Source organism: Amphibalanus amphitrite, unplaced genomic scaffold (assembly GCF_019059575.1).
Source record: "Amphibalanus amphitrite isolate SeventyFive unplaced genomic scaffold, NRLGWU_Aamphi_draft 000340F_arrow, whole genome shotgun sequence".
Classification (NCBI taxonomy): Eukaryota; Metazoa; Arthropoda; class Thecostraca; order Balanomorpha; family Balanidae; genus Amphibalanus; species Amphibalanus amphitrite.
This window is the reverse complement of record NW_024881835.1, coordinates 183,751-208,705: the sequence shown is the minus strand read 5'-3', so window position 1 is coordinate 208,705 and position 24,955 is coordinate 183,751. Positions and strand designations below refer to the sequence as shown.

The window sequence follows — 24,955 nt, the reverse complement described above, 5'->3', positions numbered from 1 at the left end:
CCGCTGGGTGGAGGTGAGAAGGAGAACGTGAACTCAGTAGGAGGAGCGATAGCTGCAGCCATGCAGGAGGAGCTCTGTAATGACCATCGGCAGCAGAATATGACGCTGTAATTACTACGCGACTTGCACGACTGGTAGCTCGCTTTACTTTCCGGACTGAAATAAAACTATGCGGGCCCATCAAGAACTGATCAAGACCAAGAAAACCTTGCAGCTTCTTGCGTCACTAGTGTCCATAAATTGTTCAATAAAAGCTAGTTTTCCTAACGGGTCGTTAAATAAAAGAAATGACACGCACACAATAAAAGCAGAGCGAAAAATGGAACGGTCAGAGACATAAAATCCTTACAGCGAAATAGCCACCAAAAGGACAAAGCGCATTGTCGTTGGCAGCGGGCCCGAACCGTTTTCCTTTCCTGCACCCGCCCGATTGGGCCTCAATGCCACCCAACTGCAAGTACCGCGCTATTCCCTGAAGCAGCGACGGTTCCTTGTAGATCTGATCGAGCCTATCAGGCGTGGGCCAACAGCCCGTCGGGGCTGAGTGAGTCAGTGGAGGGGGGGGGGGGGGCGCAGTGACCGCTGCAGCCCCTCCACCGTGCAGCCGCGTCCCTGCTGCTGCACCTCCCTGTGGCTCGCAGTCCTGCAGCGGAAAGTCGTCCTCCCGTCCCCCGCCGTCCCAGGCCGTCCAGTCCACCCGTCCACCCGGCCCACGGTATCAGTTTCAGGATCGCCGGCCGCCGGATCGGTTACGGCAAATGAGGCGGCCCCGCCCACACGGCCCGGCTCCCACCCGCTTCCCGCCCGCTCCCCGTTCGCACGGCCCGGCTCCCGCCCGCTCCCCGCCCGCACAGCCCGCTCCTCGCCCGCGGGACGCCTCGCAATAGTGTGCCACTGCACTGCAGAGCCACGGCGTGACGCTAATTATATTGTATAAAAGTGCAGTAAGGAAAATCGTCCCCGTTAATTTACAGCTCAAGTTAGGAGTAGGACTGGTTCAATAAAATCCAGACCTCTCATAGCTGCCCACTCAGCTGATATAAACGTCGGCTAAAAACCTTAGCGAAGCTGGCAGACAGTGGCACCCATTCGCAATATTATTAATTAATGGAGGAAAACTCAGTTGACAGGCACTACGAAACCAGTTATCCTTAACCCGCTCCTTGATGTGGCTCATCATGACGTGATGCCTCCGCATACGAAATAAACTTCCATAAGTCTGAGTGACCATCAATTTGAGATAATCTCTTCCACGCCCGCCGGCTGACGACTGTAAATCACGTGTTATTCGTGTCTGGCACGAGCGCAGAGTCTCATAACGCCTGACGTGGCCGCACCCGGCAATCGCCTCATACCGGCTGACACGGCCCTAGAAGGTTTAGAGTACTCGGTACGCGGAGGGTTTAGGGTACTCGGTACTCACCTCATACCGGCTGACGCGGCCCTGGAAGGCGTGCCTGTCGATGGCGTGGACGAAGAGACGGCCGGGCCGCGCCGTGGTGTCGGCCACCCCCCAGAGGCGCCGGACGCCGCCGCCGCCGGTCTCCGCCGGTGCCGACGCGGGCTCCGGGTCGGCGCTGAAGCCCAGGTCGTCGGTGCCGTCGGTGCGGACCGTCTCGGCGCGCCGGGGCACGTCGAACACGGTGTGTGCCGGCTGGCGGTCGGCCGCCGCCCGGGCCGCGGCCAGCAGGCACACGGCCGCCCACAGCGCCCGCACCATTCTGGAGCAGCGGCACCTGCAATTACGAGGGAGAACGGAGGTCAGAATACCGCACACTGAAGCAGAGAGGGCCACAACACAACACACTGAGCCGGAGGGACGGTTACCTCATCGACTCTACTGTCTTCAAGTCCTGAAATGGGAGGCGACGACGACGAAGTAAGTGCGGCGATTGTGTGATAGGATCTATGCATATTACTAGCCCCCTCGCTGGAATACCCCTGTCACTTTCAGGGTCGCTCCCGCGTTTCCCACCAGCTGCCGGCTGCAGCCCGTTTCCCAGCCTGCTCCCTCTACGACAGTCGGGCTGTATCAATGTCACCAGACCAGACTGCCAACAGCCGCCAGCTGTCCACACGGCACACAGCGCCAGCTCGGCCGGTGTCGTCACCAGCCTTCTGGGAGCGGTGACGCCATATTGGTGACACCCACGCCAGCGTCATCCACTCCAGTCAGCCACATCTCGGTCCGGCCAGCCAGTCCTGGCGGCTCCGACACCGCAGGCCGAGGAGTCGCCGGAATCACGACCGCGAGGGAAGTCAGCGCGCGGCTGAGGTCAGCTATCTCGGCTGACGGAACAACTGTTAACGGTTTATCACGCCGGGTTGACCGCCGGTGTTATCATCAGTCATCACCGATGTTTCCTTCAGTGCCGTCACTGTTCCACCACTACGTCCTTCCCCTCCGTCCGCCGTCCCGCCACGACCACGTCCGCTGCCCTACCAACAATCCCACGTCTACCGTTCCACAAAAGTTCTTCGCCCCTCCACCCCACACACTACGCCCGTGCGGTCCCACCACGGCTCTGCCCGTCCGCTACTCCCACTACGTCCGCCGTCTGCCATGATCGCTGCTGCCGTCCGGTTGAATGTAATCTACCGGTCTGCCAGATAAACAGCGGGCCGACCGCTGCCGGCGGCGAATCCCATCAGTCATGCCGCCGCCGGTCCGAGCCCCACTGTAAACACTTCCCGAGACGGCGACCGCAGGCTGTCGGCAGCGAACAGCCATCGGCAGAGGCCCGAGAGGAGAGGAGAGTTCGTCCAGGTAACAGCGGAGAGGACGAGAGGGGACAGACGACCTCTACTACAGACTGCATCTGTGCTGGGGTTATTACTAAATAGAGGCCAAAGTTGGGAGGGCGTCGAGGTCACAGATGAGGAGATGGTAGAAGAATACGAAGATAAGCGACAGAAAAATGCAGTGTAGGGGACGGAAGGGTGTGCCGTAAAGGTCAGTCAGCCAGACGGGCTGACACAAAGACGGACGGACGGACAGACGGACGGACGGACGGACGGAGGGAAGGACGGACGCGGAAGGGCGGACGGACGGACGATGTCCAGCGGAAGGGCGGAGCGAACAAGCGGGCGGAAGGGTGGAGTCGACGGCCGGTCAGGAGGGTGATAAGTGACCTGTGGCGGCACACCGAGGGCCCCTTCGTCACGCACGGGTGGAGTTGAGGGCGGGAGGTGGCAGGTATCAGGTCGGTCGCGGGGAGGAGGGACACCCTCTGTCACAGGCCCGGGAGGAGTCGGTGACAGGACAATCACAGAGACGGACACCGGGAGATGAGGGACAATGGCGGCGACATGACGGCGAGGAGAGCCTCTCAGAACGGGTTCAGTCGCCATAGAGCAGGTCAGCGCTCGCCAGGGTCCCTTCACAGCATCGAACCACAATACAACAAGCGCATGAGAGTGCTGTATAAATAAGTTATATGCCCCAACCTTCACATACAAAGTATTACCTATCCGTAACTACAAACCCACATGAGACCAACTAAATGTTCACCCTGACAAACAACCCAGAGCGTAGCTCCCGTTTCCGACCGTTACATATCAAGCCATCGTCCGATTACAAACCACAGCAGATTGGACTTGTGTGAGTACCTACCCGTAACAGAAAAACTCTACCGTCACGAATACGAGAGAACACGCAGCTCCATTGGCGGGGTCGGGATCCAGGGTCAGCCTGCACAAAGCCGTGCTCCAGGCAGTACAAAGCGCTCCAGCTGGTACCAAGCCCTGCTTCAGCCGGTACCAAGCCGTGCTCCTGCTGGTATCAAGCCGTGCTCCAGCCAGTATCAAGCCGTGCTCCAGCCTGTACCGGGCCGTGCATCCCGCGGTGGCGAGAAGGGCGGACCGGTGCCGACTGCCGACTATCCCTGCGCAGCCCGGGCCGTATATGGAGAGGGTGGAGGGCGTCCAAGCCCGGGCGGCACCGCGAGCGACAGCCGACCCTGTCCACTGTCCGGTGCAGGCTGTCCGCTGTCCGTTGCAGTCTGTCCGCTGTACGTTATATCCCTGTTCAGCACAGCCCGTTCGATGTCCCATACTGTCTGTCTGCGGTCCGGTATCTGCCTGTTCTCTGTCATGGTCCAGCCTGTGCGCTGTCCGGTTCGAGATGTTCGCAGTCCGGTACCGCCGACCGACGGCCGTCCCCGTCCGCTGTCCGATACTGTCCGGTGAAGGCTGCCCGCTGTCCTCTGGTGCAGTCCGTCTGCTGTCCGGTGCAGCCTGTCCGCTTCAAGGCTGTTCGCTGTGCGATCAAGGTTGTCCGCTGTCCATCGAGTGACATATGTCGTCCGCTCTCCGTGGAATAGTCTCTCCAGATTCAATCTGCCGTGGGAACATGGAGGATTTCCGAGAAAGGAACCCATCAATGAATTCTGCTCGTCTGCAAGTGACAAATGTGGCCTTCTGGTTTAGTGAGGGGAATATAGAAACGGTGCAGCCGAGGTGCTACGCTCCATCCTGCGCTATCATGCATACAGCGAATTGTGGGAATTTAATATCCTTTGAGCAGCGTGCAGAGCGCAGTTATCAAACGCACACAGGGCATTACCAAAAAGAGGGAACGGATTCATCGCCTGTTCCAAAAGAGGGGTGTCATCCTAAGCTTGCAGTACGACCGTATAAAAATTAATGAACATTAATACAAATCTAGCTCCAACGCCCGCTTCGTTATGCGTATTTCAGTGGTATGCAAGTAAAATGGAGGTAAATTCCTTCAGCCCCTGCCCAACTCATATTATGTGCGCCTACCGGGCATCCTCATAAATATGTAGTTGGGTTCTGGGAAAATGGCATTAACAGTACACGACAAAATATGCACCGCCACGTTAACCCTATTAGTGGCAGGGGGGGGGGGTTGTTTTTATCCACCCCTCCGGTTTTTCGGGAATATCTCCGAAACCGCTGAAGCTACGATGCTGAAATTTTCTGACTTTTCCTAAAACTAAATTGGGCACATTCCCTGAAAATTTCAAGTTCATAACTTTACCAGGGGCGGCTCCAGAGCACTGGGAATTGGGGGGTCCTATTCGTGAAGCGAGTCATTTGGGCGAAGATCCGATGCTGCACCAGTTTTACGAACAGTGAATGAAAGGTATCATGTGATAACATATACAAAGTTATTGTGCATCCTTTTTGACACATTTTTGCTATAATAGGCGGATCCAGGCGTCCAAAAAGGGGGGTTATTTTTTACCTCCCAACATAGGTGCCCTACACCGCCTATGCATGACCAATACAATTTTAGTCGTTCTCTCATAAGAAAATTGTAACATAACAAGACCATTGCCACCCTTTTTAGAAACAGTACCAACAAAAACCTTATTTACTATACTTTTTGTGTACCCCCAATCTCAATGATCTGTATCCACCTATGATTTTTGAAAATGCATATTTGTAGGATCCATGTGAATTCCTGGTTCATTCTCTATCGATCGGCAAAAGTTGCGTTAAGATTGGTTCTGAAACCTGGCCGTGATAAACAGTATAAAATGTATCTGCAATTTGCCCGTTTTTTATCCCCCTCTACCCCCTATTGACATTTTTTAATTTTTTTTTTTTTTAGAAATGTAGATCTCGTTGAGCCAAATCGAATGCCGTTTGAATTTTGAAAATCGGCCGGTTGGATCTCGAGATATCAAGGGGGGGGGGTCGTAAACAGCCCCCCCCCTGCCACTAATATGGGGTAGCCAGGAGCCTGCCACTAATAGGGTTAACCCATACCCAAAAGTCCCCTGTCCAGGCACTTGCTTTCTGTATTTCAAATGTCATGCGAAGCGGTAAAAAAGAACGCTGGCCTAACAAACAGCTCAAATGTTTTATGAGATTCATTTCCTAAAAAGCTATTATATGGGAAATAGTGTTCAAAATTCTCCCCTCCTTCCAATCTGTATTTGCGGAGCAGCAGCAATCGAGGACTATGTAGTACACGAATCCGTCCGACCCTGCCAAAACTGCCCGTGTGCATACCCCCCGGCCCCTACCACCGCGCCGTGGTCCGCCCCAGCACGGCGCCCCACCGGCCGACGGGCGCCGGTCGCCGGTCGCTGGCTGGTCCTGCGACCGGGCAGTGGAGGCCGAATGACCTCACGGATCAGGAATGTGTCCTGCAGGCCGGCCTGGGCGCAATCACAGGGAGGGACGAGGTGCGGTCCCTGCCGAGCAGGCTACAGGCGTCAGGGATGTGCCACTGCACCTTCACTGCTTAGACGACATATCGATCGGCCGGCCGTGAAGGTGGAGACTGAGCCGCCAGGGTAGCTATGTGTCACTCAAGGACCGCATGACTCAGCTGATGACCGGACATGGGCTCAGTGATAATGACACCCATCTGTTCAGGGACGGCTGAATTTGCAATCAGCTCTGACGACGTGGTGTCGGATGGATCAGGACAAATATTATCATTGAACATTCAATTGATTTCAGGTAGACCGACATAACAAATATTTTCGGTGGAATACCATTCACTTGTGCACTATGCGAGGCGGAATGTATGAGGCTAAGCAAAGTTCAGAGTTTTCTTGGGTTAATTCAATGTGTGCACTGTGCAGTGCACCTCGTGTCGCATTTCGCTTCAAGAAATACTCACTTCACCGCACAATTGCTCAATCTACTTAAGTCACAGCCATTCGCAATTTACCTCTCTATGGGAAAATTAAAGGACAAAATGACGAGCAGCGTAAGCGCCTTTGGGATTGGCACCTCGATGTCAGCTGTGTCAAAGCTGTCCTCGCTCTCCATTCTGCCTAGTGCCTACACTGTAAAACACGTTTACTAATATTTTAGTTATCCGGCCACTTTTCACTACAAAATGCGAGTAGGCTTGAAGTCTATTCGCATTAGTGAAGTCTACTCGCATTTTGTTAGTGAAAAGTGGCCGGATAACTACTACGAAATTAGTAAACATTTTTTACAGTGTAGACGGGGAGCAGGGGAAGCAGGGAGGGATGGGACGAGCTGGCTGAGCTGTTGGGAAGCTGTCAGAGGCCGTCAGGACTAGGAGCTGCTGTCGGGGAGCTGTCGTGGAGCTGTCGGTGATCTGTCGAAACTGTTCGAGGGGAGCTGTCAAAGCTGTCTGTCGTCCACCTGTTTAGGCAGGAAAAATCGGAGCCAACGCCGTATCAATTCTTTCCTGCTCCGATACCTATGCACACATTTTTTTTTCTCAGATAAACTTGACCATCTGACAAAGCAGAACAACCGGTTCCATTCCATTTTTCCCTTGCCACAGGCCGACTTAAATAGCGCACAGCCTGTGAAGGACAGCCAATATGAAATTGCAGAAAAAATACTGACAAGGTATCGGTACCTGACATAAAAATTAGCGAGCGTTAATTGACAATGGCTATTAAAGTTTTGACACAATTTATGTGAAAAGGCACACTGCACAGCTTTAGGCAGCTATCATCCTTGCTTTTGCGAAACTAACCAAGCAATGACATCCATAGGATATAAAACTCCTGACGAAGACGAGTAGCATCGATTGGAAAGGAATCACGGATAGTCCGTTATTTCCCACGGACCTGCAGACTACAGAGGTCACGATTGAGGCCAATGCTCGCTGACATGATAAAACGTTTGCATTTTTACAGAAAATGGTCAACCGTCACTTGCATACATGTATAGCCTACTTATACCCACATGCATATTACCCTCCCGTCTCCCATCCATGCCTTATTTCAACGTGCTTCTGAGCTTAACATCAGAGCGTATAAGAAGTTAGAAGCTCCCTCGATTTCAGGAAGGTAGAAGAACGGGTCTGCGTGCCGCCCGCCAGTCACAAACAACCATCACAGCTGCGGCAGAGCGCCTCTAAAAACGCCCCTGCATCAGCTGGATCAGAAATCCGGGCCTGATTCGGCGGCCAGCCCATGCAGCACGTCATTGCACCCGTCTGACGTCATCCCCCGAGCGTGACTCACATTGGGAGGGGGGAGGCGGACTGGACCAGCGGGTGCCGGGCTGTGGGTGTGCTCTGTGGGACTGTGGACCGCTCTCCTGAAAGGAGAGCACACCAAAACGGTGCAGGCCCCAGGTTATAGGGACGGCTCAGAACCTCCGGGACCAAAGATGGTCGTGATAACCTTTGCCCGCAATCTGAAGAAATATAGAGAATTACGACGAAGTTCCATTTCGACCACTGGAACTTGACCCGCGATTCTGTGAAGAGCCCACACGAATAGCGGGAAATGTGATAATCCTCTGAATCCAGGAACTTGATACCCGCATGTCAGGGTGGGAAGGGGAGCGAGCTGCACTGATCACGTTGAATGAACATGACATGCGCCATGAGCCGTGGGACGGTTCAGTGCAGCCCCATGACCTGCCGCCCCGGTGTGGGACGAGGGTGGGCCGTGGGACGGAGCGGTCGACGGCCGTGCGTGACGGGTCAGGTCGGGTCGGGTGGCGGCACGCTCCCAGTGCAGGTGGGGCAGTGGGACGTTACCCGCTCCCCAGGTAACTCGACACCGGGTAATGGGGTGTGGGGCGGCGCCGCTCGGCAGGTAACACCGGCGCCGGGTCTGACAGGGAACGACGGCGACAGAGACGGCGGCGCACAGTGGGCCAGGCGCTTCAAAAAAGCGGAATTAAATCAATGAGCACAGCTGCTGTGCCAAAAATGATTCGTTACAGGGTAAAATATCATGCTAAAGCCGAATCCGATATCCATTTTCAAATTTGATTGGTTACGCTAGGTCACTGACCTATGATGTCATTATTTAATTTCTGCGCTGCACATATGCCTGGGACAGGCGGGCACTATGCCGCATTGGCCGCGCGTTTGCAGTCTTTTCGTGGTTTCAAGCGTTCAAACATGTGATATGATGTTGGTCCCATGCTTTAGGGTGGGTGTAAAGGTCACCTGAAGGTCAGGTCAGGTCATTGACCTTCGATGACCTCGGTTCACTTTTTCGAGTTTTACATGTTTCTGGGCTAGTTTTTGGAGCTGAATTCGAATTTAGGAACCATTTGAACATTTACGAAGTAGTTTTGGTGCCTTCGTAACATGTTACGAAGCTGTCAGAGGCGGGTTGACACCTACTACGAATACCCGGCAGGACCCATACTGGTTGACCTGACCTGAGCTGACCCGACCTGGCCTAAATGCATGAAGACATCATCTGTGATCAAAACTAACATGATATTCGTGATCAGCATCCCGAAAAACCCCTTAGCAGCCACACTATACGACGTTCTAACAGGTCCCGACTTTCGGCCATTGACCTGACCTCAGAGGTCACCATTTGACCTATGACCTTAAAACCGGGTACCGTTGGCTTCGCCTCGTGACGACCTACACGATGGTTTTTTTTCCGCGAGGCTCTAGCTCAATTAGGGGCCAAACGCGAGGAGGGTCGCATCCCCCTGTGCCGTCGAGGGATGCAAAACGGCCTATGGCGGCGAGGGTTAAACCCTTATTTGTCCATTTCGCGCAAAAATGCGCAAAATATTTGCATTGGGCAGCAAGCTATACACCTTGAGGAAAGTCAGGCAGCAAATATCTTCGTGTTGTTCGGTGACGTTTTCTTTATATCCTTATATAAATTCATTGCGTCGTTGCACTACCACGGTTCCGAACAGGCACTGTAAACCCCACCGCTACTAGTAAGCATGAAATAGTTCCCGGGAACTTGAGTACGAGAAACATGCGCAGAAATACCGGCTGTTTTTTTAAAGCAATTTTGTACGGAATAACTTTAATGATTTTACGCTGAGAGCTTTTGAATCGGGGGAACGGAAAATGGTACACAGCAGTCATTTCCATCTCCAGTCGGTAAGTCCTACTTTGCGACGTTATAGCATTATCTGCCTTGACATTGGGGAAAGGAAACTTGCTTATTCGGAAACTTTGGACATTTTTACAATACTCTATCCCATAATTACAGGAATTTCACCGAAGTTGATTTTCGACTTAATTCCGCTTTTTTGATGCGCCTGGCCCACTGTGCGGCGGAGGGAGACAGACCAAAGTCCTATATATCAGACAGATCAGATGGACGAGGATGACGGGGCTTGAGAGTGCAGGTGCGGCCCCGATATATCCGCCAGGGACCGGCTGAGGGGTTTAAACGGCACAAATTCCAGGTCCGACGGGCGCTGAGCCCGTCTGCCGATTGTGACACAGCGTCTGGGTGGAGTCAGAAAAAGTAGCCAGACAGGTGACGGCCGATGGAGGAAAATCAAGAGGAAAACAGATGAACCGGCCGCTTTCCTTTCCAATAGAATGGAAGATCCGAATCGGCTTTTAGTTGGCAAAGTGTATCGCCAAGTTTACGTAATGATGAACTAGAATGTGAGGTAAATGACCCGGTTTACGATATATCACGAAGCGATATGGCAAAAGATAACGGGCAGCGAGAATATGAATCCAAAGTGCCTTTGTGACTGTGGAAAACGTTAAAATTAGCCATTTTCAGGAAACAAAATCGCAACACCCACACTTTGACGCATGCGAGCGCAGAAACCAGTCTCAAATCAGCTGAGTGCGGGCGCGGTCGCAGCTGAGTGCGGGCGGTCGCAGCTGAGTGCGGGCGGTCGCAGCTGAGTGCGGGCGGTCGCAGCTGAGTGCGGGCGGTCGCAGCTGAGTGCGGGCGGTCGCAGCTGTCTATCTGCTAGGATATCTGTGGCCAGTTCACGGTACATGTCACGAGACAGTTACGACCTGTAATGATCCGCTGTCGTTCACACAATCAATGGACGATCCGTCGGTATAAATCATGCTGAAATCCTCATTGGCCCTTACTGATGAGGACATGCATCGCTTCACATAAATATCACTGATTTGAAGTTGTGAATTGACAGATTCTTATAACTAGTCAATCGATACAAAAATGGGGACTTCATTTGCGATCACTGTTTAGAATGCACAGATGACAGGACATATACGTAGAAGGCATGCTCATTCGTTAAGCATTCAACAAGTGGGTACTTTTTCCAAAGAATATCTAAAAAGTGTCGCACAAAGCTAGCTGACAACTGACATGAAAACTTATTCACCCAACAGCCAATAAGGCGTTGAATGGACTATCATCGACTGATCTTTGATAGACTGTATTTGATTGGACGATATCACATCTCTTTATTTTTGTCACTCAAATAAGTTAAAACCTGACACGTGAGTCCCACCGACACATTTCTCACAGATAGTGGCGTAAAACTATCTATCTCTGGGGCCCTTAACCACGGCAGCCGGGAGCACAGACATAGAAAACGTGACAGCCGAGTCATCCCCTGCCTTCATAGTTCATACCTCATACCTACCATGTCTCATGACCAGCACCTTGAACCTTCATATATCTTGGATGAAAGTCCCTTCTGGAGGCTGTTATATTTAACAACGCAACAAATCAAAGAGCCCGCTATTTTTCAGCCTATTGTGTCCGCTTCAGACGACACAGAAGTCGGACGGCTACCGTCTGTGATTGACAATGGACGTTTCGCAGGCGCCAGACGCGTCTGTCACCAGCAGGACGAGATGGAACACAAACAGCAGCGCGTGTTTAGTCTCAGCAGCCTGTTTGGCCCGCGCCCGCCGTGAGAGGAATCGCCACACCACGGCAAAAACAGCGGCGCGGACGTGTAACGGGTTTGATCGTCAGCGGAGGTGCGCGGCGCACGCCCTCGCCCCGACCCGCCACCGGTCAACGCCCCACGGGGCCGCCCCGCTCAGCGCACACACTGAGGACAAGGACTGGCGGTCGAACATTCCCCATCAAAGGGATGAGTAACTGTACTGGCTGGAGACTGAGGCAGTCCGTTAGAAAATGCGTCACCTCTGATAAATGCTCGTCGCATGCATACGAAGTTGGTACCTACACGGCGCACCGTTTCCACAATTGCGTCTGGTTCTAACGGGTCGGGATCAGAAGCTCAGCTCGTTGCTGACGTCAGTGCCTTCTGTCCGCGACTCTCCTACAGACCGCATAATTTGACAGTCGCTGGAAACACGGCGAAAGGCGTTTCACAACCCCTCGGAATAACCGATAGCCTAATGCACGTGCCGCCTGCTCGAGCCGCGGCTGTTGGCTGCCTTGCGTAATGCGCGTAACGTGTGCGTGGCCTGCGTGTTTAAACGGCTCCAGGGCGGCCGCCCCCGCCCCTGCCGCCGCTGCCGCCGCCCCCGCCCGGCGAGAGGCGGTCAGCTGGCGAGGGCAGCACGTGCTAGCGGTCATCCCATCCGGTGACGGCCTTGGGACGCGCCGGTCCGGCCGAGTCCGTCCCTGGAGCTCGGCCAGAGTGGGAGAGTGGCCGAGACAACCCCGGTCACCCCCCCCCCCCCCCCGCTGGTCGGACACCGCCACCCGTCACGGACGGAACGCGGCGATACCCGTCACCCGTCACAGCTGATCTACTGATGTCTGTTCACCTGTCCCGGCGAGCACCTATCCGGCGCTGACGACCTGACGCACAGCCAGCCGTAACAAGTCGACCGGTCCGTCAGACCAACGGTGCACGGCACAGCGGGCGGTCAGACATCTGTGATAGACGCGGGTACAACAGCTCGGCAGATTAACAGCCGGCGAGATACAGCCAGACAGGAAAACAGAAAACGGGGAGCAGGAGCAGACGCAAACGCCCGATTAGAATCAAATCAGCCGTGATTGGAAATATCAGTCGAGCCGGACATAAACCAATAGATTACAGAGGCTCGTGGCCGCATGTAGAATAGACAGACAGGGCAGATATCGATCAGATGGACGTAAATCCCGTAACGGTGCATGAAGGGCGAGCCACACAGATGTGCCTCAGCCTAGTCCGCCCCGATTCTCATCATTATACGGCCCTAATCTGCCTCCCGCGCCTCCTCCGCCTCCGCCCTCCAGCTTTTCCACCTTCCCCCTCTCCACCCGCCTACAGCCCCCTCCCCCATCCACCACCTACGCTGAGCGGACGGATCTCCGACCTTCCCAGGAAGCCCATGCAGCTTGACGTAACTAAGGAACGGTAAGCGGTAGCAGCGACAATGGTGATGGTGGTGTCTGTGGTGGTGATCGGTCGGCCCAGCAGAGCTCCAGTGGCGCAGCCAGGATTTCGTTTCGGGGGGGTCATCGCTTCCAAAGCGGGCCCCCTAGTGTGCGGGCCCCCACCCATTTTTCAGAATCTCTCCATATTTCATACGCATTCTGCTGGGCGGGCCCCCTTTACCTGCACGATAACCCTGAGCGAGTTTGAATCAGAAAATTTGCATAGAACAGTAGCTCGGTAATCACCCGGTCTTCACTTTTTACGCAAATTGACCACGACAGAAATATGTTACTATGACGTATGACTTCGTATCTTTCGAGTCCGATATGAGCCCCAATTCCGCAATATGCATAGCATATTATATGCAATCGGAACTGTTGCCTGCTTCTGTCGCACAAGATTTAAAAGTAGTCCCATGTGCCTGTCCTAAGTCATCTATTGGCTGCTGTAGTAGATTGTGCTTTTATTCTTCTTCATTACGTGAATTCGCTCGTAAGAAGTTTTAACCCTCGCCGGCACAGGGGGGAGGGGTTGATGCAACCCCCTAAGGTTTTTTTCGCGAAGAACTCGCGTAAAAAAGCGGCTGATCGCGACGTAACTTCCATAGTGCGCTGAAATTCGCGCAACTTATAGAACAAGGATGGGTAACGTGCCTGTGAAGAGTCACAGCTCGATCGGGCCGGTGGTGAGCACATGGCGCGTGCTCAAAAAGTGCAAATTCGCGTCATAGACTTTACATGCATAAATCGGCTTGCAAAAATGGGCGACAATGGCTCAACTTGCCCGACACGGGTCCGGTCCCCGTGCAGTATCTCGGTAACCGTGGGTCCGATCGGCACGAGGAACACAGTATCGTGCATGAGAATCGAACGGGCTATCGAATGGTGTGCGGTGCAGGGATGGCACGCGCCACGTGCACCCGTGAGGGCACTTATGCTTGAAAAATTGACGTTTTGGACGGATTTTGGACTTAATGCTATTTTTGGGTGACTGTCAGACGGAGCGGGTTCAAACAACGCTTGTTGGCAAGAGAAATGTACCTACCGCCTCTCATGGGAAAATTGTGAAAAGCTAATTGATCAAAAACAAGGTGGAGCAAATTGCCGGAGAAAATAGCATTTGCTTATGACTTACTTAATTACAGGGGTTTTGCTACATAACCTGGTATGTTTGACAATTGAAATGGGCATAGATTGGAAGAGCATTCAATTGTGACCAAGGTCCAATCATCGCTTTTGCATGACGAGCAACAATATTCTTAAGAATATAAATGTTTCAAACCTCTACATAGTAATTCATCGATGGCTTTCACTCTTCAATAACCTACGCCAACCTATGTCATGAAATACACTTGGCATGTTCTATAGTAGAACGCATGGTTATTATCAGACACGAGCACCTCGATGCGATGGATATTTTTTCCCAAAACCAAAATGCTTAGCCGTCAAAAGGCAATCGACCGTAATGGATACATAACCCACAGACACAAGACCAACCAAACGCCCACCGATCGAAAATACCCCTTATTCGCGTTGCAAAGCAAGCGGGTCACCCTAGCGGGCCCCATTCACCCGGGGGCTCGGGCCCTATCCACATGGGGGACCAAGCCCTATCCATACGGGGGCCCGGGCCACGTTCACCTGGGCTCCGGGCCTCGTCCACCCGGGGCTCCGGGGCCCGCCCACCAGGGGGCCCGGGCCCCATCCAGCCGGGGGCCCGGGCCCCGTCCACCCGGGGCCTGGGGTCCGTACTCCCGGGGGCCCGGACCCATCCATCGGGGGGCCCTGGCCCCATCTACCCGGGGGGCCGTGCCCCATCCACCTAAGGGGCCCGGGCCCGTTCTCCCGGGGTCCGGGCCCCATCCACCCGGGGGCCTGTGCCCTATCCACCCAGGGGCCCGTGCCCTATCCACCCAGGGGGCCCGGGCCCGTTCTCCCGGGGCCCGGGCCCCATCCAACCGGGGGTCCGGCCCCGTCCACCCGGGGCTCAGGGCCGTTCTCCCGGGGGCCCGGGCCCCATCCAGCCGGGGGCCCGGGCCCCCTCCAACCAGGGGGCCCGGGCCCGCTCTCCCGGAGCCTCGGGTCCCATCCACCCGAGGGGCCTGGACCCGTTCTCGCGGGACCCGGGGATCCGGGCCCCGTCCACCCGGGGCCCGTTCTCCCGGTGGCTCGGATCCATCCACCGGGGCCCCATCCGCCGGGGGGCCCGGGCCCTATCCACCCGGGGGCCCGGACCCATCTACAGGGGGCCCGGGTCCCATCCACCCAGGGGGCCGGGCCCGTTCTCCTGGGGGCCCGGGCCCTGTCCACCTGGGGCCCCAGGCCGACCCCTCACCCGAGGTGTCGCAGTGGGCATTTCTCGAAGCGGGCTCGTCCGATTAGATTAGGACCTCTCTCTCTCCTCTCTCTCTCTCTCTCTCTCTCTCTCTCTCTCTCTCTCTCTCTCTCTCTCTCTCTCTCTCTCTCTCTCTCTCTCTCTCTCTCTCTCTCTCTCTCACTCTCTCTCTCGAGCGGGCCCCTGACAGAAATTTCGGGGGGGTCAGCTGACCCTCTGACCCCCCCCTGGCTGCGCCACTGCAGAGCTCATTTCCATCAGAGCCGCCCCGCCGGCAGCCGACGGTACGGCACTGAGACCGCGGAGGAAGAGAGGAGAGGAACGGAGGAGAGGAGAGAGGGACGGAGAGGTGCGTCATGCCACGCTGGTCGCCCTGAAAGCCGCGTGGCTGGCAGCGGCGCCGACTGTGCGCGCCGGTCTACTCCGGTTCGCTCCGGACCTCTCTGCGGGCAGTCTCGTGCTTACCTGCCCCCAAATCAGGTCAGGCCCATTGGCGCACCGCGGCCTCTGACGTCACAAATGCGACCGAACATGGACTGACCCTGACGTGGACAGGTTCCTTTATTGCGAACTGCTTTATTTAGCCTGCCGGGAACAGAAGCTCGTACCGTCAGGCCGGGGTGTTTCTCCCTGCACGCCCTCACATATCATCCCTATAACACCATCACATCATCCCCTCCCACGGCTGGCGAGTTTCACCCCTCAAGGCCAGTGTCAGGTCGCCCGTCGTCTAATGAGCGCTCTCTGCGGGGCGCTCATCTGGGGGCGGGTGGACGGCAGAGCCCAGCTGGGACGACGACGGAGGAGCAGCAGTCGCCGACCGGCAGTCGCGCCCCTCTCCCCAGCAACAGCGCTCTGCACAGACAGAGCCCGTCTGTCCTCCCCGCCGTGCGAACCGGCATCCCTCCCCAACAAAGGCCGCTGCTCACCATGGCACCCCCAGGGCACAGCTGGTGTTCATTGCCCCGCATCTGGGCGCGATTTATGACCTCAGATCGTATACTGGCGGCGGCCCGAGAGGTGTCGCCGACCGACCTGAGCCCTCCCCCCAGTCTTCCCACACGTAGCCGAGTTTTTCGGCCCAGCCCGGCATCTGGTGCTGACGTGCTGACCCGCTGACGTACGAGTACGTGGCGCTGACAAAAGTGGCGTCAACTCGTGGCGAGATCCGGCTGACAACACGTCCGCGCCGCGGGCGTGACCTGGCAGGCCAGCACCGCGCTCCCGTGTGACCATGTGTAGTGTGAGAGTCGGGTTTTGGAGGCTGTCGCCTCGGCGCCGCGGGGAGCGTCGGCCGGCCGCCGTCTGCCCCGTCCCCTCCGGTGTGGACGGAGGGGCACATCTGGCGTCGGAGCGGTCCCGGCGGCCGTTCGTCCCAGTTTCGGGGCCATGCCGGCGCGTCGGACGGGACAGAGGGGGAGTCGAGTCGTAGCGATGTGACTGCACGGTGGTGTGTGAGGTCGCTCGACAAATACAGGTTGAATTGGAGAAGACAACCCTTTACAAGCTATTTCGGCAACATGCCTGAAGAGAGCGATGGTGCAGTGCCGCGGCAGTGATCGGCACCGCTTGCAACGACTTGCAACGGAGCTGTCGAGGCAGTGAGAAGCAGGGGTCGCCCAGGAGCCGTGGCGTCTGCCGTGGACCCTGCCCGTCACCTCGTCTGTCCCGGTGGCTGCTGCTAGACTGGCCGTTGGAGGATACAGCCGGCCGGGAGGATCGACAGATACGGCGAGGTGGACTGCGACCGGCGGAAGAACCTAGTGCCACTGGACTAACCGGACACTGAGCGGCTGGGCCGCTCTGTGCAATGCTCTGGCGAGTGATGCTCGCAGTGAGGGTGCTGGCGAGTGATGCTCGCAGTGAGTGCGCTGGCGAGTGGTGCTTGTAGTGAACGTGTTGGCGAGTGATGCTCGCTGTTAGTGCGCTGGCGAGTGATGCTCGCAGTGAGTGCGCTGGCGAGTGATGCTCGCAGCGGTGAAGGTGACAGCCGGTGGGGCTGTGGAGGAGCGACAGCCGGTGGGGCTGTGGGATTGGCAGCCGGTGGGGCTGTGGGAGTAACAGCCGGTGGGGCTGTGGGATTGGCAGCCGGTGGGGCTGTGGGAGTGACAGCCGGTGGGGCTTTGGAGGTGGTGGCAGCCGGTGGGCTGTGGAGGTGGTGGCAGTTGCCGGGACTGCACTGAAAATTCCACAGGAGGGCCGTGTGGTGGCAGTCGCCGGCACTGCACTGGAAAGTCCACGGGAGGGCTGTGTGGTGGCAGTCGCCGGCACTGCACTGGAAATTCCACAGGAATTTCCAGTGCAGTGTGGTGGTAGTGACCGGGACTTTTTAGGATACGTGTCGGATTGTTTGTGAGCTCGTGGTTTTTGCGTGCATTTGATTTAAGGTGACCAATTGATTTTGTGTGTGCCGTTGATGGACAGGACAGGGCAAGTGGTTGAATGAGAGAGCTGGTAGTTTCGTGGCATCTGTGGTCCGTGACAAAATTGGTGAGCCTGGCCAAGTGCATTTCTTCATGCCGGGCGCTGCACGTAAAAAAAGATTCTTAAATGATTGGGGAAGGTACGTGGACTGATGATTAGGAGCGTTTAAGAGAATGTCTTAGGATTGCTTGGCTGGTTGTGTGCGTGTTTGTGTTAAAATTTCAGTTGTTGATTCTTGAGAATCAGGGGAAGGTGTAGTGTGAGAGTCGGGTTTTGGAGGCTGTCGCCTCGGCGCCGCGGGGAGCGTCGGCCGGCCGCCGTCTGCCCCGTCCCCTCCGGTGTGGACGGAGGGGCACATCTGGCGTCGGAGCGGTCCCGGCGGCCGTTCGTCCCAGTTTCGGGGCCATGCCGGCGCGTCGGACGGGACAGAGGGGGAGTCGAGTCGTAGCGATGTGACTGCACGGTGGTGTGTGAGGTCGCTCGACAAATACAGGTTGAATTGGAGAAGACAACCCTTTACACCATGTGTGTCATTATAGCCCGCAGTGTGACCGGGTATATGACCAGCTCGGTGACCAGTGGTGTGTATTTTCCGCCGTGTGGCCGGCCGTATAACCCGCTGTATATGATCAGGCGCATGATCCCGTAAGATGCACTGAACGGGCGTGTGTATGTAACCCGCTGGGTCACATCCACCCACGCTACCCACCACCCAGCACCCACGCTGCGAGTCCGGATTCGTGAGCGGCAGCACGGCCCACGCGCCGAGGCGTGCCGCGCAGCTGGGTAGTGGGCGGCGGGTTATGGGTATAGGCACAGACTTTCAGGTCGGAGCATGACTCACGAACATGAGCCTGATCTAGTCATTCTGATTTAAACATAGGGTTCAAGGAGAGAGAAGCTGCAAATACGGGATGATGCAAAAGTCGACAAAGGAACGAACAAGAAGGAAATGGAACTGAGCAGGCAGGGCAGGCCGTCCGGGGGCACACCGGGGATGGGCCGCGCGGGGTCGGGGTGCACAAAGGGAACGGGCCGGAGGTAGCTCAGCTTGCGAAACAAACACGGCTGGGTGAGCTCTATCACAGATGACTGCATGGGTAGGCGGCAATGACACGAAGCAGGGGTAGGAGCGGAGGGGAGGAGTGGAGGGTATGGTAGCAGTGGAGGGGAGGGGCTGCCGGACCTCCGGCCGGCCGTGCACCGTGCACACCGCGCACTGTGCAGTGTCACATGCACGGCCCCGCCGCCCACGACCACACAAACACCTCATCGGCCGGCGGCGGTGACGTCAGCACCGGCGGGCATTCCTGGCCGGCGCGGACGGCCGACCCGCCCGGCGTGGTGTGTCGGGGAGGGTCGCAGCCGTCCACAGACGCGCCGCCGGTACCGGCAGAGAGGGAGGGGCGGACGGGTGTTGTCTCGTCCCAGGGATCAGCTGTGTCAAACACAGACAGCGGCGGCACTCCCCGGGTAAATCCAGCGGTACAGAACCGGACCGGACCGGATTCCAGCCCACATGAGGCCGGCCGGTCACCAAACACAGCTGGCCGCAGCCGGAAAACACACAGGTCCTCCGGTTGCACGACAAACAGAGTGAGGTGGCGCACGGACGTCACGTCTCGATGGAGAGCTGTGACGGTGCATCACGACGGACGGTGGCCGCCATCTGGCGTAGCTGACCAGTTCCTCAGCTACCGACCAATAAGGCATAGCCCGGACCTCGGGGGTCGGTTACCATGGTTACCGGGAGGCCGGATTCCGGATGAGGCCGGATTCCGGGGTGGGTGGGGGAATGGAGGCTGCCCCGTGGCGCGTCGGCCGGGCTCAAACGAGGGCGGCCCGCGGTCCGTGAGAGCCGTATGGGACCCAGATGTGGTCGGCTCGTCTTCATCCCAGCCAGGTGTTTGATGTGGAGAGCCACAGCCACAGGACGGTGGCTGTTGCAGCGAAGCGTGCGTTTAGATGTCGCGGCTCACCAGCCGGTGAAAATTGAAGGTGACGGCACTAAATCAGGACCGAATCAAATGAATTTACTCATTTAGACAGCCCGACATGCCTGAGAACAAGTAACGAATATAACCCATGCACGGCTGCACGTGAAACTGCAAACAGTTTACATGGACAATGCGGTCTCGAACAGCCGCCCATAACATGGACCGCACATTGAGGGCGTTCTGGGAAGTGGCCGGAGCGTTGGTAAAGGTCAGTTCTGGTTTCGTCTCGCCTTAGAGCGCCACACAACGGAAAACAGAACTCCGAAGAACTCTCTCACCAAACGTATTCAGAAAAATTAAAACCTAACGTTAATCAAAGCTCATTTTCACATAACTAAATACCTATTTTAGACGGTCACTGAAATTGAGAAATATAGGTAGGTAAACGTGCCATCTAGGAGTAAATACAGAAAGGAATTCAGGGCGTTTTTCAATAAGAGGGCAGTGCTCTTTTTGCCCCCATTGCAGTCCCCATGGGTGAAACGTCCCACCCAGTGCGCGGGCGCCGGCCTTGGCTGGGCTGAAGCCGTCCATCTGCCGCCGGTGGGGCCGGCACCGTCTGTTTACTGCAGAATGGCATGTCCGTGGCCACGGCGGCAGCCGCAAGACGTCAACAATCCCGGCTCCCCGGGGACAAATGAGACACAACTAGTTTGGTATTTAGTATATCTAAATCAGTTCCACACAAATACATCATTTGGTAACTGACAATTCCTTATTTGGTAATAGCGAGCTGAGCAGCAGAGTGAAAACAACACGTGTGTTCCTCTCTGCACGTTAAAATGCGCGTGGCGGACAAACCATCCCAACGCAGCGTCACATCGCTGGCTTCGTTGAGATCTCTCTCCCATTATAAGATCCACTCGCGTGGGACGGCCATCATGCATACACATTAAACGAGACGGCAGCTCGGCCACATGACCGGGGGACGGTCGTGACGACCTCAGTATAGTGGTAAATAACGCCGGCACCGGCCACCAGCCGCCCGGCATAAACACAGTGGCCGCCGCCGGCCGACTGGGGCCTCCGCCCGATAGGGGTGGACGGCACCGGGCGCCGCGGAGACGGGCCCGCCCGCCGCCCACGGCTCCAGTGCGGTATGCAGCCCGCCCGCGCCGCCCGCCGTCTACAGTCTGCCGCCCGGCCACCGCCCACCGCCCGCTGCTCCCCGTCCAACATCCACCGTCACCGTCCACCAAACATCATCCACGATCATCAGCCATCTGTCCCATTTCAATATTCCAAGGCCGGCTGCGTCCGTGCGGCCTCCTCCGGCCGCTGGTAGCGACCGGACCGGCGCGCCGCACCGTTCAACACAGCCCAGATGACGAGATTCGCGCACCGGCGCGGCGACCGTGCACGCGTGAACGAATGTGCACGAGTGCGTGTGCACGTCCCGTGGACGAGCGGGACGGTGGACGCGCGGACATGTGCGTGCAGCTTGCACAATAGGCTAGCGGACCGAGTGCCGAATATGCGAAGTGCAGAGGGTGGGCGCTGGGTGCCGCTGGATTTCGAAGGTCTCGTGCTGGAACCAGGGTCAGGAGAGGATAGCGGGTGGGTGTCCAAATTGACCGGGTGGGTGCCCTTTACGGAGAAGACGCGAGGGTGGATATGTATCGACACAGGGGTGGGAAACCTGCCGTGCACACTGCACAGTGCACAGCTGGTTTGTGTTTCGAATGCAGAGCGTGGGAGTTTGGTAGAGGAGCAGCGAGAGAAGAGCAGAGAGCAGCAGAGTAGCAGAGAGTAGTAGAGTCGTGGAGAAGAGAGCAGAGAGCGGAATGCAGCTGGCCAGAGAGTAGAGAGCAGAGAGTGAGCCAGAGAGCGGCGGAGGGCGCGCGGCTCCAATCGGGATGTTGTGACCGGTGTCGGCGCAGAGGGAGGGGAGAGGAGGGGAGCAGAGGGCAGAGCCAGGGCTGAGCGATGGCCTCCGGTATGCCGCGCCGCCCCGTCACTGGCCGGAAGGGTGGGGCGAGAGGAGGGGAGGGGAGCGCCGAGTAACGCACGATGGAAACACGCACCAGCTGAGACCCGAACCACTTCAGAGCAGACACAAATAAGCATCCAGAGGACGGCAAAAATTGGACAGCTCGCATCAAACGCGACAATAAACAGTGCGCCTCACCCGGCCTGGATGCCGGCCTTGATTGGCAGTTTATTATCGTTCAGCCGGCTGGTATATTATTGCAGCAATGCCAGATAGAGGCCGACCGCCGGCAGCTGGTTCCAGGAATCAATCATTAGAGGGTTGCCGGAGGCACTGGACGGGTATCAGATATCCCTATCCTCACAGGCGCCCTATCCAGCGTGTCTGGCTGTACTGAGGAGCCGGTTACTCTCGTTCGACACAGCCCCTCCCGCCCTGACCGGCTCTGAGCGGCTCCTGACCTCCCAGCTCCGCGGCGGGTCGGTGCGCCACCTGATCAGGCGCGCAGCCGCCATACCACGGGCCGTTCGGGCGGCGTTCCGGGTCACAGGTCAGAGACCTACTCAGGTCAGGTGGCCCAGCTGAGTCGCGTCTGCAGCGTGTCCGTCCACCTGCACTGTCGAGCTAGCTGCCCTGGTGTGGCAGCGGTACGAGAATCGAGTGGGGCTCGGAGGATTACGAACCAGACGCTCGGTGGATTGACCTGCTCGGAGCTGGGTCAGCTCTGGACCGCCGAGTTTGACCGCAAACCGGCCTCGGAGCAGGATATCCGCAGAATGGGACAGCGCGACAGGACAATAGGGACGCCGGGAGGGAGAAACGCTGCATGACTGACACAGGCACAGACGGAGATGTGGGACAGTGAGCAGACGACAGGACAGTCACAAAAGGAAAACAGGACACAGAAGACCAGTCTCAACAGAACACCAGAACAGCATGGGTCAGTCACAACAGAACGGCGTGAGAGTAACAACAGAACACCGGACTCCAGGCCGTCCAGACGGTGACACCATGCAGTCGGACCGGACAGCCGGGGAGCGGGATCAGAGACGGCGCTGTGGAGGCGCTAAACCCGCGGCGGCAGCGGCCGGGTGACGACGGGCGGCGTCGGGTCGTCGCGGGGCTCAGCTGAGGCCGGGTGCAATGACCGCCGCCGAGTACCGGCACGGGCAGTCGCGGCGCCCGCCAGTAAACGCTGCCGCCTCCATGTCACCTGACCACCCCAGCCGAGGGAGCGGGTGCCAGGACGCGGCCGGTGGCACCGGTATGGGTACGACAGTGACCCCGCCGAGACATTGCTCAGGTCAGAGACGGTGGCCATTTGTGATGCAAGACAGCATCCAGATCCGATGAACGTTTCGATCAAAACACTGCACGGACGGAGACCACCCAGACGGACACCAGCGCTGCAGAGGGGCGCCGGTAGCTCAGAGGGGAGGGGGTACGTCGCCCCTCCTCTGTCTGCAATGACTGGTCGCTGCACTGCAGCAGCGCGCACCGACGGGTGTCTAGCTGAGCCGCGGTGACTATTAGCCCAGTGTTTGGACGGGCTAGGTTGATTAGCGCGGACGTAATGAGTTGATTAGGGCTAAAGTCTGCGAGTGACCCATATCGAGAATCATGGGCGGTAAAAGGCTCGGAAAGTGAGGGGGTCTTATAAAATCTATCGCATATGAGCAATACCGGTTATTTTCCCGTAAATATATCAGCGTTTCGTCTCGAATAACAATCAAAGATAAAGATAAATTGATAAAGATCAAATGAAGGAAACCAATCAGTTCGGTTTGACCAGAAGATGATGTGCTTATTTACCGTCACTACTCCGGCCCCCAGTGCGATAAATCAGACACCATCAGTCACAGCTCCAGCGCCGCCGACTGACGGCGGTTAATTTCGCCATGTTTACGTCACCCGGCCAGAGCTGGATACACGGAAGCTCCATTAGACATCGCAAAGGTAAACACTCGTGTTGTTAGAAGTCAGAGATGAAGGAGCCGTCAATGGTGTTCTTATTTACTGGAAGCGGATCAATCGTGTGTGTTACTTCCAGTGATCCTTCCGGGTCAAGCTAGGATCACGGAGCAAAGGACAGGGCGGACTGTGGGTTCCTTTCCGGCTACCCCACGGTCTAGCCCATCCCGCAACTGACCTCATGGTCTCATAGTCAGACCCGACCACGAGGGACGGACCAGAACGGCGTAAGTCCGGATTCAGTCCGGAAAAGTCCGGATTCTGACGATCTAGTTAGATTGAGTAGGCATTGACGACAGCCCAGCTCCAATACGGACAGTGCGGCTCAGTTGCCAGTACAGCACAGCGCGGACGGTCCAGTCGCCAGGCGGCGTTTAAAGTCCCCGATCCAAGGTCAGATGCCACACCTGGCCACATGACGCCGTGACCGGTCCGGCCCCGGCCGGCGGACGGCCATTTTGACGTGTCGCTGGGCGGGTACACCTGACCCCTCCCTGTCCCCATCAACTCACCTGGATCTGAGCCTCGGTGAGCTGTGTCTGGATGACGTTGGGCTGCTCCTGTTCCGAAGAGAACAGACTAGACCAACCCCTCACCGGCCGGCGCGCGCCGCGACTGCGACGCGACGCGGCACGCTCCCCGCAGGCTCCTTCCAGCACTAGTTCGGTCCGGCGCCGCCGCATGGCGCTACCTGCCGACTGTCCGGGATTTGTGCTTCGAGTAGCGGCCGCCAGATGGCAGGGTGATACAGTCGTGGGAGCCCCGACCTGAGGTCGTCGAACGATGTGTGGTGGAGGGAGGGGGCTGGGGGAGGGGGTGTATGGGAGAGGCGTACCGGTAAAGTAATCAGTGACGATTCCACCGGAAGTTTTATCTAAACACAAGCTGGATACCTCGGTGCCTAGTGATGGGGGGGGGGGGGGGGGGGGGGTGAGCTGTGCTAGGAGAAGGTGCAGGAAGCATTCCATTGCCCAGCTACACCGCATGCATTAGGTATACGGTCATTGCCCCCTCCTCCTCCCCGGTTCGCACATGTAGGTAGGGGTCATCATCAACATCTCCATAGCTGATGAACAATCATACTGTGCAATATAGGTACCTAGGTATGTACCTACGTCGGTCTCAAGTAAGGAATTCCTACAGCCCACCAGGAATCCCCCGATGTCCGGCTCTTGCTGGGATCAGGGATAATAGCTCATATCTTTGGATATGAAATAAGTAACAATGCACTGCAGCTTGTGTCAGCGGAAAAAACTATTTTCACTATCCACGGAAAACCTCAGGACTAAGTGCGGATGTCCGTCCCCGAATACCCGTCTCG

At 56.8% G+C, this 24,955-nt stretch overlaps 1 protein-coding gene across 2 annotated transcripts in view; it reads right to left on the bottom strand.

The window, feature by feature from the left end:
• The window catches only part of LOC122388970 (dystroglycan-like), a 39,751-nt gene extending 15,488 nt beyond the window's left edge, over window positions 1-24,263 (bottom strand). The window contains exons 1-2 of one of the 2 annotated variants that reach the window (XM_043380570.1): window positions 24,147-24,263; window positions 1,424-1,736 (exon numbers count right to left, since the gene is read on the bottom strand). In XM_043380570.1, the coding sequence (XP_043236505.1) occupies window positions 1,424-1,720 (297 nt within the window). In that variant the 5' untranslated portion in view covers window positions 1,721-1,736; window positions 24,147-24,263. The remainder of the gene's footprint in view (window positions 1-1,423; window positions 1,737-24,146) is intronic. The other variant, XM_043380571.1, reaches the window with a different exon arrangement.
• Between the last annotated feature and the right edge of the window lie 692 nt (window positions 24,264-24,955).